Here is a 15,822-nt window from a genome sequence, read left to right on the forward strand (position 1 = left end):
CTCCTGCTTCCGTACTTCATCGGTGGCCTTTTAAACGGGCCGAGGAGTGATGATGAAAGTCTTTTGGGAAGCTCTGAACCAGCAAGAGGTTTGATATTAACAGCAGCACGGTAATACCAAAGCTTTTTGTCCACTTCATGTATCATCACTTCTTCCGCTACTGAAGGTCGCCTGGACCCGGTGCAGGCATCCCCTTTCAAATGCATTGTATCTGTTGAAGGGAGCCATTGAGCCAGGTTTTGGGAGATGTGAAGAATTTTGGATCAATAGCTGAGGTTGAAATAGGTTTCAAGGTCAACCATAGGACGGACTTCCTTTAAAGAATGAAGGAAAAGACTGACTGAGCTGCAGAGATCTCCTTGAGAAAAAAAGGATTGTCTCTCTCTGACTCCCTCTGTGCTTTGATATAACTGGCACACTCCAGCTTCGAGACGTGCAGAGGTGCCAATAAACTAGGGGTGCAGAAGGAGAGCAAATACAGTCTGCATCCATCTGTCGGTGCTCGCCTCTCTGGGCCTTCAAGGTTGGCCAGTCCTTCATTTCAAAGCTCTCAGGACAAATCAATGAGCTCATCGTAAACAAATGTCCTGCAATAATCATATAATAGCTCTGTCAGGGTGCACTAAATACATCACAACATTTTGTCAATTAAAACAAGTAAAAAAAGCAATCAAAAACGAGCTGGTTCTGCACAAACCAGATGGTTTAACTCCTGCAGTTATCCTCCATCACCTTTCTCTTTAATCAATAAAAAGTAAAACAAGCAAAGCCTTTTTCATTGTTAAAGAAGCCAGTGTCTCATGTGTGAAGTTACAGACTTCACGTATCTGCCTCTTCAGACAATGAAACATGGAGACAATTAAAAAAAAATATGGTGTCACAATGGGTTTGGGTGATTTACTGGCAATCACATTTCATGTTCCAGTAGAGAAGACTCTGGGATGTTTTGTAAACACTGTTGCGAATTTGAATATTTATGAGCCTTTATGGTAGCATTCCACCTCAAATATGTTTCTACCTTTGCAGTCAAGCCCGATGAAGGCAAATGGCTGACTCTGAGACCCAAGTCCTAGATGACACCTGAGAAAAACTATGGACAGGAGACAGTGTATAAAAATACAAGATATGTATTTGTCAATTCAAATCCTGTGTAGGTTAAGTAGCAGTACAATAATATCACAGGATGATATTGACAAACAGACAGGTTCAACAGACAATTTCAAGAAATACTTATCTAAGCATGATGAGAGCTCTGGAGACGATAAAAAAGTCCTCTGATGTGTTGTTACAGAATATTCTGGGTACAGGAAAAAACTTCAAGTCCAAACTAGGAAATGGATCACATATCTTTATCTACTCTAAAGGCGTGACTAGGAGGAGGTATTAACCTCGGCCCATCTGCTTTCAGCCAGTTCTTTACGGGCTTTCAGTTGGTACGTCATGACCTCCAGACGTTACCAAAAATATCAAGTCGACAGTTTCACAAAACTATTTGATGACATAATATAATCAGTCACGCGAACCCTGTGAGGACATATCTGCTGCAGACATGACCCTGTGCAGAAACATACATTCTAATTTCAAGTACGTACAGTGTATGAAATGATCTGGCTAGCTGCTTCTGTCAGTGTCTAACTTCTTCCAAGGATACCAACAGTCATGCAAGCATTTCCAAATATGATCTAAAAGTAATTATTTTCATGCAGCGTCTTCATGACCTCGAGACATCCTGGGGCCACCTTCACGAGCCCTGAATAATTTGACACACACAACAATCCAGATCTTTGGTTCTATGAAATGATATTATTTTATTATATTATTTTATTGTATTATTTTATTGTATTTAAAACTTTCCACCACAGCAACTCCAAGTGTCTTTTATGGCTCTGTACGTCAACTTAAAGATCAAAATAATCAGCATTGATATAATGTAGATAAGAGCTGCATTTAGTTCTTACTTTCATTATTGATAAATCTACACTAACGGATTAAGGAAAATTAGGATAAATTATTTCTTAAGATCTACCCACCAGACCACACACACAGATAAACATACAGTATTTATGATTGTCTTGAATCATTGAAAATATTTGTTAAAAAAGTTTAACATTATAGATAAGGAAACTTGAAGATCCAATGAAAAACACAGAACGGCAGGAAATCTTTGACATGATTAGAAATATTTGTTGGCAGGTTAATATCTGCATCCAGTAAATGGCTAGCTGAGGAGAAGGTTAACCACCTTTTTATGAAGATAATAACAGCAACAGCTCTCCAAGCACCCCTAAATCTCTGCTAGTACCCTGTTGTTTGGTTTTCTTTTTCGGACCAACTGTTTCACAGAATTTCTGCTGTCCTGTTGAAAAAAACACGGGTAGCTATGCCATAGTCAGGCATGCTTTCTATGGTTTTGTGTTAAGCTAGCTAGCTACGGGTCATGTCTTGTATTTTCAGACACGGGACTACTTTCAATACTAAAATAATGGTGAATAATAGATCATTTTCTTTTATGATTAACATTATCAACAGTAGAAAACTGTCTACAGGCCACGGAGGTGGTGTGAATTTACTGGGTGTATTTTGCGGACAGTTTGGCTTTCTGTGCAGTTTGTCATCACTTGGCTGAGTGGATGTTGTTTCCAAGTACAGTATTACGTTATTTTCACAGCATTGTGATGGGCTCAGCGCCCTCAGCACCAAGCTGTTAGCCAGTGTTGGCACATGGGGATTTGCCAGGTAATGGGTATTACAACAAACTCCTCCGTCATCTCATTTTTGCTGGGCAAGTCGATAGACAGCGCTCCAGGGATTTGATCAAACTTGACTGTGCTGCCAGGGTACAGCTTCCTCTTTCGTGACTTACGGGTCTAGAGTGGTGGTGGTTGTGTGAGTGTGTGTGTGTGTGTGTGTGTGTGGGGGGGGGGGGGTCATCAATGTCTGGTTTAAATCGGGTCAATTGGAAAGGACATTATTGCCTCCTCTGCATTTTGTTTTTTTTATTACCCCTGTTATCCCCTGTGGCTGTTGAAAAGAGTTTTGTTTGACTTTAATTAGCTGTGCAGAAATCTGAGAAGCGGCTCATTAGAAAATCAAAGAGGAGTGGCAGCAGTGTGTGCTTTATTATAAGTGTGTTCGTAAGCGAATGTGTAGGAAAGAAACAGTGCAGGATAATTTATAGAACTAAGCTTCAACAGGCTCTTAAATTACAAGATGAACTTTAACCCACATCCCTTTATTTCAGGCTCAGTCCACCCACAATTACTCCAAGAAATGTTCCAAAACCGATGACTGCCTAATCATTTTTCTGTGTAGGAAAAGTGCTGCTTGACATAACTAAACTAGTTAAGCACAGAAAATGACTCATTATCTCCCATGCAGGTCGGCGGATACTTTCTAATACCTTGGGGAAGAAACCAGCAAATATTTGGTATTTCCTGTTTCCCCTTGAAAAGCTGTCTAAGAAAGACAGCAGTTTAAAATCTCTGTGTCCATGAGACAGAACCAAAGAGAAAACCCAGAGGGTCAAATTGCATGATAAGCAGATCAGAGGTTGAAGATGGTCTTACTCCCACTGGTGGGAAACGCAAATCATGTGTGAAGCTTCCAGCCTGGGTAACTATGACACTTGGTGCTGCAAGTTGCCACCCTAAGTATGGAACCCTCTCAAGTTTTCGCTGTTCAGTCTGACTTCATAAGGTTTTTGTGTCTCCAAGGGATTCATTCTGTGCAACAACAAAAAATGAAGAAAGGGTGTGCTTAAACTTGGCCAGGCTTTTCCCATTGGATTCCTGTGTCTGTGTGGTGGCTGTCACCTTTTAAAAAGTCATTGATCCAAAGAAAATGAATGCTGCTGAGAAATGCTGCCCGGCCTTTATTTCCCAGATGCACACCTGCTGTCGGTGGCAGATGTTCCGCTGCAGGGCGACAATATGAGTTTTTGAGGATAATAGTCTTTTGTTGCCACAATGAATGCAGATATTTTGTCCTTTCCTGTCCATGTCAACCGTCTTGTGCCCTCATTATTTTCTTCAAAAGCTCATCTTTTCATAACATCATTCAAGAAGCATAAAGAGGTAGAGAAACTACCAAGTGTTGTTTCTCACACTGCTCACATGGTTTTCTCAGCACTGTTTGCTAACATGTGGGTGAAGCTGAAGTGTAGCATGCCTCAGTCTCATGATATCCACCTGACACACTCCCTCCCTCCTTCCCTCCCTATTTTATTTTGGGTTCCCAGCTCTCCCGTGGGCCAGTCTGGAGTTATTACCATCAGTGCTCTTGCGGGGTTCTTTTAACATCTATCATCTCTCTCACAAACCTTTTACAGTAATTGCCTCGCTTTTGTTTCAGAATTAAATCGACGATCAAATGTGCCGACTGTCTGGGACAAATCAAGGACACCCTTCCTTAGCATTCAGGCAACATGTAGCTACTGTTAGATGCTGAGGCTGGTTTGTGTTTTCCTCCACAAAGTTTTCTTGGAGGGGGTAGTAAAATTTGCGTGGAGGCTGTGTTTTTGTCATCCAACACATTTCTAACTAGAATGTCAGTTTGAAAACCTTGTCCTCTAATTAACACCTGAAACTTGGACAAAATGTGTTCATGCACAAACCTTGTTCAGAGTTCTACCAAATAAAGATATTTGACATTTTTAAGCATATAGCAACACGTTTCTTCGGACGGAGATGTAACCTGGCCCAAAAATTAATTTATTAAATGTTTCAGACATTTTGTCAGATATTTGAGAACAACAGTTCACCCATGTTTCGTGATTTGTTTGATTGTAAGATATCTGGAAAAGACAACAACAGATTGTGATGCAATTCCGTGCAGAGGTCAAACTTGGACTAAGTAATATTTGTGGATTTGAATGGGGATGCAGACACTTGATCACTTGTTCGCCTCCTCACCGATATGAACGTGAAATAAAGAAGTTGTCTGAAAGAAAATAAGTTATATTCAGACAGAAGATTAATCCGAAAATCCTATTTATGTTAATAATCCTGGTGATAAACATTATAGAGTCAATGATGAAAGTGTTGATTGACTGCCATTAGGCTGGCCTGAATTACACTGATGTCATCAAGTTGACATCATGATTAGCAATGTCATGTACAAATTGGACGACAGATAGAGATGGACAGATGATAGATTGGAGTGTTTACAATTGTTGCATGATCACGACATAGCCTGGAAACTTTTTGGTGGAGATATGAGGCTTCTGAGTGCCTCATACCTTATATACAGTGACATTCTAGTTTGATGAACATTATACTTGTCAGTGAGTAGCAAGGTATCATGGTGACATTAGCATCAGGCTCTTGGTTGCATCTTCTTCTTTTCCTTTCAGTTTTTCCTTTAAGGTGTTGCCACAGCAAATCAGTTGCCTCCATCTAACCCTGTCTTCTTCCTCTTCTCTCACACCACCTCTCACTACCATCATATCCTCTTTCACTACTTCCATAAACCTCCTCTGTGGTCTTCCTCTAGGCCTCCTCCCTAGTACAAGCAAACCTTGGTTTTTTAACGCTTTGGACATCGAACAAATCAGAATTCGACTAAAAAGTTCAGAATTTTTTTGTCTTAGAAGTCGAACAAAATTTGGAAGTCGAACACGAAATGAATGCCTTTTTGGGGCGACCGTGGCTCAGTGGTATAGCGAGTCGTCCAATGATTTGGCAGTTCGATTCCCGATCCTGCAGAGTCATTTGTCATTGTTTCCATGGGCAAGACATTTTACCCTCCTTGCCTCCAGTGGGGCACACACTAGTGTGTGAATGCGTCTGATTGTTCCGCTGGTGGTTGGAGGGACCATAAGCGCAAAATGGCAGGCACACCTCCATCAGGCTGCCCCAGGGCAGCTGTGGCTACACACGTAGTTTACCATCACCAAGTATGAATGAGGAGTGAATGAATAATGGATCCAATGTAAAGCGTCTTTGAGTGTCCAGAAAAGTATTATATAAATCTAATCAGTCATCATCATTATTATTATTATTATTATTATTATTATTATTTCTTGCCGCCAAGCATGAGAAAAAGGCGAGAAAAGTCAAGAGAAAATGTGACGGTAATGTGCTTTTTATTTTAGTTTACTGTATTCAATACTTTTTCATTTAATTTGCGTTCCATTGCCTATGGTACGAGCAGGGCTTTGAACCACTTTTTTTTTTCTAATCGGTTCGTTCTGAACAAAAACGGAATTATAACGTTTCCGGTTTTGCGTTCCACCCATAAACTGACGTTCCCAAACCGGTTAGAACAAAAAATATAGTTCCTGAACCGGTTAATAACGTTACTTGTAAAATAAATATGTAGGTGCCGTATTTTGCACACCATAAGCCACGCTTAAAAGCCTTCAAGTTTCTCAAAAATCAACACTGCACCTTTTAACATTAAGCGTCTTATGTGTACACTGAGTTCCAAAATCTGTAAAAATGTTTTTGTGTGATTTTAGTCAGCGCTCGACCATTTTCCACCGACATACGACGTAATACGTCACTACGTATGCCGGCAGCGAGAACATGACGCGAGGCTGCGTCCGGCACACACCTCCGGTAGGTACCAGAGGTGTGTGCCAGTACTGTACCACAGGTATGCTGTTAACCACCTTTGTTTGGCTAAAGACCCCCGGCAATGGCGTCAGGGAAGAGAAACGCTTACGACGCAAAATGTAAACTCCAGGCTATCAGTTACACGGTTGTTCCGGTTAACATAAAGAGACCCGGTGGCTTTTTTCACGCTTCGTCATCTCTTGATCTGTGACTCCATGCACGCCCATACCACCGCTTCTGTAAAAAACCACGTCAAGTGGCTGAATACGGAGCTTGCCACCATCCCGGAAGGATTAACGAAGGAACTCCAAACGCTGGACATCGGTGTGAACAGAGTCTTTAAAGTTAAGCTGCGTGCGTTGTGGTGATGGATGAGAGATGTGAACACACGTTTACCAGGACTGGGAGGCAGTGCCGAGCGAGTTACACCGCGAGTTACACCCCCACAATGTGTGCGTGGATTGCGGATGCCTGGACTAACGTGTCTGCTTCGACTTTTGTTCGATGTTTCGCCAAAGCCGGCATTATTACCGGACAGCCACGCGGAAACCAGACGGTCAGCGATAGTGAAATTACCAAGCTATTCAATGCAGACCAAAGATGAGGACTTCGAAGGACTTAGCACAGATTTATCAAAAAAATAAAGAAATAAAAAGTTATTTAAAAAATAATGTCGGTGTATTTTTTTTAATTTGAATATGTAGTACAACACAGTTCAACCACAGTCACCTTTTTGCTTCCGTTAGCAAGCATGCACCGAACAATAAGGTGCGCCGTGTGTCCGGTTAAAGTACAGAAATAAACTCTGTTATTTAGACTGCGCCTCTTTATACAATTAGCCGAATGGTGCGCAAAGTACGGTAACGTAAGGACTTTTAAATTGGCAACTAAAGCAATTAGTTTATAGACTATAATTATAGATATATCCCTACCCTACAGTAAACAGTACCACAGCACTACACCACTGCTTTTTGACAGTTGTATCACTGTAGTGAAGGCTTATGGCTCCTACTTAGACGCTACATGAAATAAGACAAGAATAACTTCCACCATGTCATTTATTGCTGAACAACAGATCTTCATTGTGCTTCTCCCATAGCTCAATATTACTACAAAGCGCTGGCAATACAGGAACACACTGCTCTGAAAATGACTGCCTCCAATGAGTTAATGTCTAAATCATACATTTTTTCAGATTGACATACTGCAGTGTTTACCTGTTATGAATAAATGGTGACTGGGAGACTCCCCTTTTCTTAACTGCTGCTGATAGCCGCTACTTCCCTCTGCTGTCATCCCACGTCCAGTGAATGACAGGAAGTGTGTTTCATTACTATACTATTTGATATATAAATGACATTATGAAATAACATATGTTGAAAAAAGTTAGCTGTCTAGCGTCTTGGTTGGAACGGATTAAAACCATTTACATTATTTGTGATGGGAAAAATGTATTTGGAATTCGAACAAATCGGTATTCGAACAGCCTTCCGGAACAAATTGTGGTCGGAAACCGAGGTTTGCCTATAGTCAAAACTCAGCATCCTTCTACCAATATATTCACTACCTCTCCTCTGGACATCTCAGTCTGGTCTCCCTGACTTTATCTCCAAAACCGCTAACATGTGCTGTCCCTCTGATGTACTCATTCCTGGTCCTATCCATCTTGGTCACTCCCAAAGAGAAACTCAGCATCTTCATCTGTGCTACCGTTCTCTGCGGGTCAAAACCAGCAGGCTCAAAGGAGTTTCTTTCACCAGGCGGTCAACTTCCTCCCTGTTCTGCCCCCTGCCACAGCCTTGAACTCTACCCTCACCCTGCCCTGACCCTGCCCTCCCCTCAGCACCTGACTACTTCTCTCTCTCTCCCCCCGTCAACTCAGGGACTGTGCCCACATCAATTCCCCTACAGGATTACAGAGTGTATAGAGATGTTTACCATCCCTTTATGTTTCATCTCATACTTTGTGCTGTACTGTCTGTTGTACTGCCTGTGTCACTGCCTGTGTTGTACTGCCTGTGTTGTGCTGCCTGTTTACCGTGGGTCCATTTCTCTTCCTATGTAGACCATGGTAGAACAACTTGAACCCTGCTCCTAAACTTCTAGCCTTGCTACCTTTCCACCTGGTCTCCTGGACACACGAGTATGTCTACCTTCCTCCACTGCATCATGTCAACCAACTCTACCTTCTCCTGTTATAGTTCCAACATTCAACGTCCCTACTCTCAGTCCTATACTCTTGGCGTTCCTCTTCTCTCTCTTCCTACGGACACTTTCCTCCTCTCCTTCTTTGACCAATAGTAGTCCAATTTCCACCAACACCCTGTAGGTGAACAGCACCGTTAGCGGTCGTTGTTAATCCGGGCCTCAACCGATCCGGTATGGAAGTCATAGATTTGATTCGCATGTTTGATTTGGCAAAAGTTTTACATTGGATGCTCTTCCTGACTCAGCCCTCTGTATTTATCTGGGCTTGGGACCTGACTTGCGCCTTCTTGGTTGCAGCTCAAACTCACATGGTTGCGAGCACTGCTGGAGTCTGCATTTCTTTTCCACAGAGGAAATTCCATGGGGTTAAGGATATTATTGATTTAAAAGTGCAGCATGTTCAAACCCAGATGCGTGAGGGGGTTTTTTTTGTTTTTTTTTGGGAGGAGGGGTGCCAAACCACCACTGGGGATGATAGACGGAAGCTGTGTATTAAAATGTGACCACAGTAAACAAGCAGGTCAAACCAGCTTTCCTTCACACAATCAAGATAAAATAAAATTTGTGTTTCAGTTGCAATTAAATTACTCATTATCTCCCATGCAGGTTGTGAGATAATGAGTCTCGCAACATGCATCTAAATGACAAGACTGAAACACTTGTCCTTCAGTGGCGAGTCAATTGAAACAAGTCACCATTCTCAAAAAAAAAGAAAAAAGATTGAGTTAAAGCCAAAAACAAAGGCATCAAAGGGGTTCAAATGTTCAGCTTCACTACCATTGTACTGATATTCAGCATTGCATATGTACCCTCTGAAATACTCTCTAACAAAGTTTGAGACAATCTACTTGATTGGATGCTTGGGAGAGCAAGGAACTGAACTCTCTGACTTCCTGTCCAGCTGTCCCTGCTGTCCTTCCATGTGAGCAGATGTCTGTATTATTTCAGCCAAAAACACAACCAGTAGATCCTACAGATGCTAACACATTCTTTAGTTTGGAACAGACACGCTTTTATAGGTCTTGCTAGTGGCAGAAAGCAGAGCCATGTCTGAGTGACACCAATATATTAATGCTTGAGTACTGCATCTTTCATGGCTGTTCTAAAAATACAACATGATATAACACAAACTCATGCTGTGGCGCAGTTGCAAATGATCCATTTTTTCATTGGTGATTCCCATGTTGGGCGTGTGTTGGGGAATGTTGCAGCATTATGTTTGACAGTGAATGTGTCAGAAGACCTCTAATTGATCTAGTTATTTTCACCCCTACTTTGTAGTGACAACTGAGGGATTCACAAAACAACTTCACCTAGATGTACTGAAACATATTTTCTCACATATCCAGAGGTGTCCTGCCATCCATAAATACTCACCAGAGCACCAAATAGTCTGTGCCACCCGCACTATTTATTCTTCTGTGAATTATTTACTACAGTACCTAGATGTTTCATGACACCACTGAGTCTTTTGTTTAATACGGCAGTTTTTGAAGAATAACCTCATCAGTAGGAATAAATTAGGGCAGGGGCCAAGAACAGTTTTGACTCAGAGCCACCAAAGAGCAAAAATACTTGGGAATTTATTTCAGGAGCCATATATTTTTATAATTTATTCAACTAAATGTGAGCATAATAAGCCTTTGAATTTATTCTTTTAAATAATGTTATAATACTCACCATTAATACAACTTTTGGTGCTGCATGGATTTGTTGATGGCTTTGTAGTCTGGTTGGTATTTGGTGAGGTTAAGCTTCATGTGAGTGTCAGGGCTTTCAGCTGTTAAACGTGATAGTAGATTGGACTTGATACTTTTTTGATGTGAGAATAACTTCTCACATGCATAGACAGATCCAAACACAGCAATACTCAGAGGCTACAGTGTGTAGTATGTGACAGGAAGCGTGTTCCAAGTTTTGATAATCAAATTGTCCTTGTGTTGAAGGAGTTTTATTTCTGGCCACATGTGCTTGCTCACCAAATCTGCTTTCTGTCATGCGATTCTTTCCAAATCTTCATTCATTTGGGTAATGATCTCAAAAGGATGAGCCTGCTCAGAAATTTCTACAAAGCATGCTTTGAATGACTGTAGGAGACTGGATGTGAAGTTCAAAGTTTTTAGTGGGCTCAATTGCAGTGCATGTATCTTTAAATTGTCTCGGTTTTTCAAAATGTAAATGTAGTAAACGACCTGTTTCAAAATCCATGAGAGGTCCAGCTTGTTTTCAATAGCAAACGCTGCTTTTTGAAGGGATTACACTATTTCAAATGCCTTGCATTTTCATACTGAGCTGATTCAGATGGTCAGTCATATCCACGAGATAGTAAAACTTGAGGAGCCACTCAGTTTCAGCCAGCTCAGGATGCTCAATGTCTTTCATTCCAAGGAAAGTCCAGATTTCATTCAGGCAAGCCGCAAAATGGCGACACACCTTCTCTCTTGACAACCAACGTACATAGCTGTGTAAAGACTGTGATAGCTATGTCCAATTTCAACCAACAGTGTTTTAAACTGGGGACCATGTAAAGGCTCTGGCATCAATGAAGTTGATCCCACAAATGACCAGCGACATCACTTCGCCAAGCTGGCTGTCACATATCTGAGCACAAAGTGCCCCCCTGGTGTAGATGAAATGGAATGGAGTGGCGGACAGTTCCTTAGTGGTGTGTCCTAATGAGCAACTTATAGAGGGGACGGCGCCTTGCTCAAGGCTTCCTCGGCAGTGGCTTTCAATTGCCTCTTGGGGACTAACAACGTTTTTTGAATTTAAATTTGAGTGCTCTCTTCGAAGTGTGAGCTGACACATCCCACTGTCAGCTTACATTCTGAAGTGACAGAGCGGGAGAGGGAATCAAACCACCAATCCTGCAATGAACCGCTCTACCACTGAGCCACTGCTGCCTTTTGTTCACGGAGAAGCACCACAAATCCTTTACTTTTCCCCACCATACACAGAGCACCATCAGTACTGAGAGAAGTTTATCGATAGGTAGATTTTTTTTATTCAGCGAACTCCATGAAATACTTGAATAAATCCTCACCTCTTATGGAGGTTCTGATTTATTCGAGTCTTAATGTTCTGATTTATTCAAGTCTTAATGTTCTGTATTGGTAGAACATTAAGATTTTCTTCACACAGTGTGTCACCAGCAGCATATATTGCAATTACACTGAACTGTTGATTCATCCAAAGCCAGGGAAAAGAATAGCACTGCATTTATGTCCTGCACTTGGTTTGCCATCATAATGGTACGATCATGAACAGTTCTTGTCAACAGTGGCTTGTTTTGTATTCATTTCACTATCTTGTCTTTGTTCAGAAGATCATCAAGAAGTTTACTGGCTACATCCAGTATGAACGTTTTAGCATACTCACCATCTGTGAATGGTATCCAGCAAAGCTAGTGAAATTATAGTCACCTTGCTGAGTCCATACATGGAGTTGCTGCTGGCTCGCTTGCGCCTTGCCCTGTTGCTCTTGGCATGCTTTCTTTCGGCTGTCTCCCGCAGGGTATTTTGATGCAAAGGCACCATGACATGTTTCGAAGTACAGCTTTACATCCAACCATTTCATTGATGTAATTTTATAATTGCAAACCTGCTCTCTCCACGAAGGCGAATTCTTTGGTCAATTTGTCCTGAAATGTATGATACGCCTCGTCGTTTTTTCTTTTCGCCATCTTGTTTGTGGAAGAGTTTTGAGCTCATGACGGAACAGACTGATTCAAAAGGAGGCGTTTACTGGTTTACCCAACAACGGCCAATGTAAACTAATTAATCTAAACTAATCTAATCTAATTAAAATAATGAACAATTGCTCCTGCAGTCGATTGTAACCCTGAACAGGACATGAGCAGTGAAAAATTGATGGATGGATTCAAACAAATGAGAATATTTTGTTTTATTTGCGAGCCAGATACAATCATCAAGAGCCACACCTGGCTCGCGAGCCGTACGTTCCCAATTCCTCTAATCAATAATTAATTGTCTTCCTCCTGTCTCCCTCCCAGGATGCCTTTGTGGAGCTGTACGAGAGAAAGAGGGACTCCATCTTCAGCCGCTCCTGGCCCTCCATTAAGACATTCTTTGGCATGGCTGCACTCGGGGCCGCTAGCCTCACCATCGGTGCTTACCTTACACAGAAGTGAACAAGTCCATCCTCGCTCAGCGTGGTTTTGTGTCTCATTCTCCTCCTTCTCCTGGTGCCTCCTCTCTCTCTGTTAAAGGAAACCCCTGACCCATCCAAGACAATCTTCATACTCTTCTGAATCTGACTCTCTTTTTAGCCCTCTGTGATGAAAAACTCCCTTCCTTGTCACCCCCCTATGTCAAAACACATTCAAATCAAAACAAGAGAAGCAACCAGATGAACTGCCCGTAAGGAGCATGAAGACATTGTGAAAACAGGTGCTTAGATGTAATCACACTAATCTGAGTGTAGCTGAGAAATGAGGAATTTTGTTATTATACCTGCTTGTATACTAGTTATAGCATGAATGTTGAGTTTTAGTTTAGACTTTGCATGCGTCAGCAGTCATGTGGGGCCTCTATTCTGAGGCCTTCTGATTTGTGATGGGGGTGCAGGGACAATTATGCCCCACACCAGAGAGAAAGCAGCCACAGCCTCACCCCTGCTTGAGAGGTTGAAGAACAATGTTTGAACTCTGTTTTCAACCCCCCCCCCCTCCACCACCACCACCAACAGCTGACCATCAAAGGACTTCCTCCACAAAACAGCTGCTCAGAATGTATAATGCAAACAGTATGCTAGCGACTAGTTGCACGTCTGCTGCTTTCTCCACTCCAACAGCTCCAGTGATGTCCCACACCGTTAACCTACAGGTCCAGTGAAAGGCTGAGGTGTCACTTTTAGAAAGATCTTTCACTGTGATTTCTATCCTGTTTGTAATTTTTGTAGCACTCAACAACCCAAATTGTGCAGTTTTACCGCAGAAAAAAGACAATGAAAAGTTGCAAGGACTAAAAAACCTGCTGAGGAGGCATGTTGTCATGTGGAAATGTTGGTAAAGATATTGAAGAAAGTGTTGAGCGCAGCACAAAAGTGAAGAGTGAGGTAAAAGTAAAATCCAGCAAGAAAAGGATTTTTGAAGTGTGCATTCAAGCAAAGTGAGAGGCTGCTTTCTGGGTAAAAATGGCTCCAACTTTATAGCATCCTGAGACCTTCACTGACCTATTCTAAACCTGTTAGTTCTTTTTCTATTTTCTACCTCTGTTGCAGCTTTCTTGCTCTTACCTTAGTTTATATGGGCTCACTGAGGTTTCTGCCAGCCTGGTGCATCCTCCAGCTGCTAAGCCTTGACTTCGACTCTATGACGCCAGAAGCCACTCTAACAAAGACACTACTGGTGTTGACTGACGAAATCTCGTCTGGCTGCAGAAGACTGGCTGAAATATGAGGCAACAGGCTTTCAGTTTAGGACAAGTCAGTTTGTCTGTAGAGCTGAAAAGTGACATGACCTTTCCCTTCATCATTGTGGTCCCTTCAGCCTGTTTTTTTGATTTTGGCTGCTGTTGGCTAGTTGGTCATGAAAGGGTTTTATAATTTTGTCATTATGAAAAAAATCAACATCTTTGTTGCATGGGTGGAAGAAACTGTTTTCACAAGATAGACATAATATTTAATCAACTAGGGTAGAACACAGCAATTAACAGCAAAAGAGCTGCAGTTTCTATTTATTGAGAGGTACCAGTGCTTTGTTGGGATATTAGTTTTATCACCATTTTTTTGTCCTCTGTATAATCAAACTCTAACCATGCCCCACCTCCCCCCAGTTGCCAGTGTAACAAGAAAATATTTAAGAAGTCAATTTCTGTCTCGTATTGCATTGGCTTAAGGCTGCTATACTGTCTATTATTGAATTTTTACTCACAGCTTAAACTGCCACAGATCTACAGTACAGTTCTAGAGAGCTGGAAACCAAAGTTAAACTGTACAAACATTAAACGAAGTTAAACAAGTTTTGTAGCTATATAAGAATATATGTCACTTGGCCTCACCCAGTCTGTTTGGCAAGGTTTTCTGATCTCTCCGTGGAGGGTTTGTCCTATGTTACTGTGTTATATCAGCTTAACTTTTATCAACATTATGCTCCCATGATAACCTACCGCTTATCTGTAAAATGTTGACCAGTTCAACTTAAAACATGCCTCATTTATCACTATAAACCAACTCATTCTTACAGATACAGCTCAGTGTGTGACGAGCCTGTGTGTGTAAGAGACAGTGTGCTATATGAGCAGGAATAGCTTAACCCTTTATAGGGTACTCATTGAAATACAAAAAAAAAAAAAAGGAGCAACCTTAGAGTGTTACTGGAGGACATGGATAAACTTTATTTCTGTTGTGAGATTTTTAAAAAAAAATCAATGTCATGTAGAAATCAAATTACCAAAAATAGTCACTTGCCCAATGGTTAACAGCAATATACTGTAATAGTTTATATTCTCGTGCATATATGAATGTAGGCACAATGGTTGCTGTACTGTTTTATGTCTATAATCACAATCCTGTAGCACTTAAACAAGTGAATTGTGTTTCTGTCGTTTACTGCTATATTCACAATAAGCTAGTGGATCACGTTGTTCCTAATAAACCAGATTTCTCATGCAGCTGTAGTCCAAGTTCACACTCTGATTTTTGTCATCAATTCCCATCTTCATCTAAGGGTGTGTCAGAAAAAACAGCAGAATGAGAGATGTTGTGTATCTCTGTATTATCCATTGTCTCTCCACAGCAATGAGGTGGTGCTGACTCAGCTTCATCAATGTGACATCCTCATCATGAGGCCAGCATGCACGTCAATCAGACATCATAGCTGTCCCCAACCACTGCATTTGTCAGCCTCCCTCCTTTGCTCAGTGTACTGCTAAACACGAGTGCAAAAACCCCAAAAGCCTTGTGGCCAGGTTTTTTTAAATTTATTTTTTAAACACCCCTCTGCCTCTCTTCTGATCACTCGACTTCAAACGCCATGGCACTCTTGCTGCTTGGAGGAATTTGTGACAAGCATGATGTGGTAAAACTATTGCTAAAAGAA

General features: G+C 41.5%; 1 protein-coding gene across 1 annotated transcript in view; it reads left to right on the top strand.

Moving 5' to 3' along the window:
• The window catches only part of bcl2b (BCL2 apoptosis regulator b), a 30,218-nt gene extending 14,684 nt beyond the window's left edge, over positions 1 to 15,534 (top strand). Inside the window, exon 2 of the mRNA XM_068340737.1 lies at positions 12,775 to 15,534. Coding sequence (XP_068196838.1) covers positions 12,775 to 12,912 — 138 coding nt within the window. The 3' untranslated portion in view covers positions 12,913 to 15,534. The remainder of the gene's footprint in view (positions 1 to 12,774) is intronic.
• Positions 15,535 to 15,822: the final 288 nt, after the last annotated feature.

The sequence above is a fragment of the Antennarius striatus genome, chromosome 18, assembly GCF_040054535.1.
Source record: "Antennarius striatus isolate MH-2024 chromosome 18, ASM4005453v1, whole genome shotgun sequence".
In the NCBI taxonomy this organism is placed as follows: Eukaryota; Metazoa; Chordata; class Actinopteri; order Lophiiformes; family Antennariidae; genus Antennarius; species Antennarius striatus.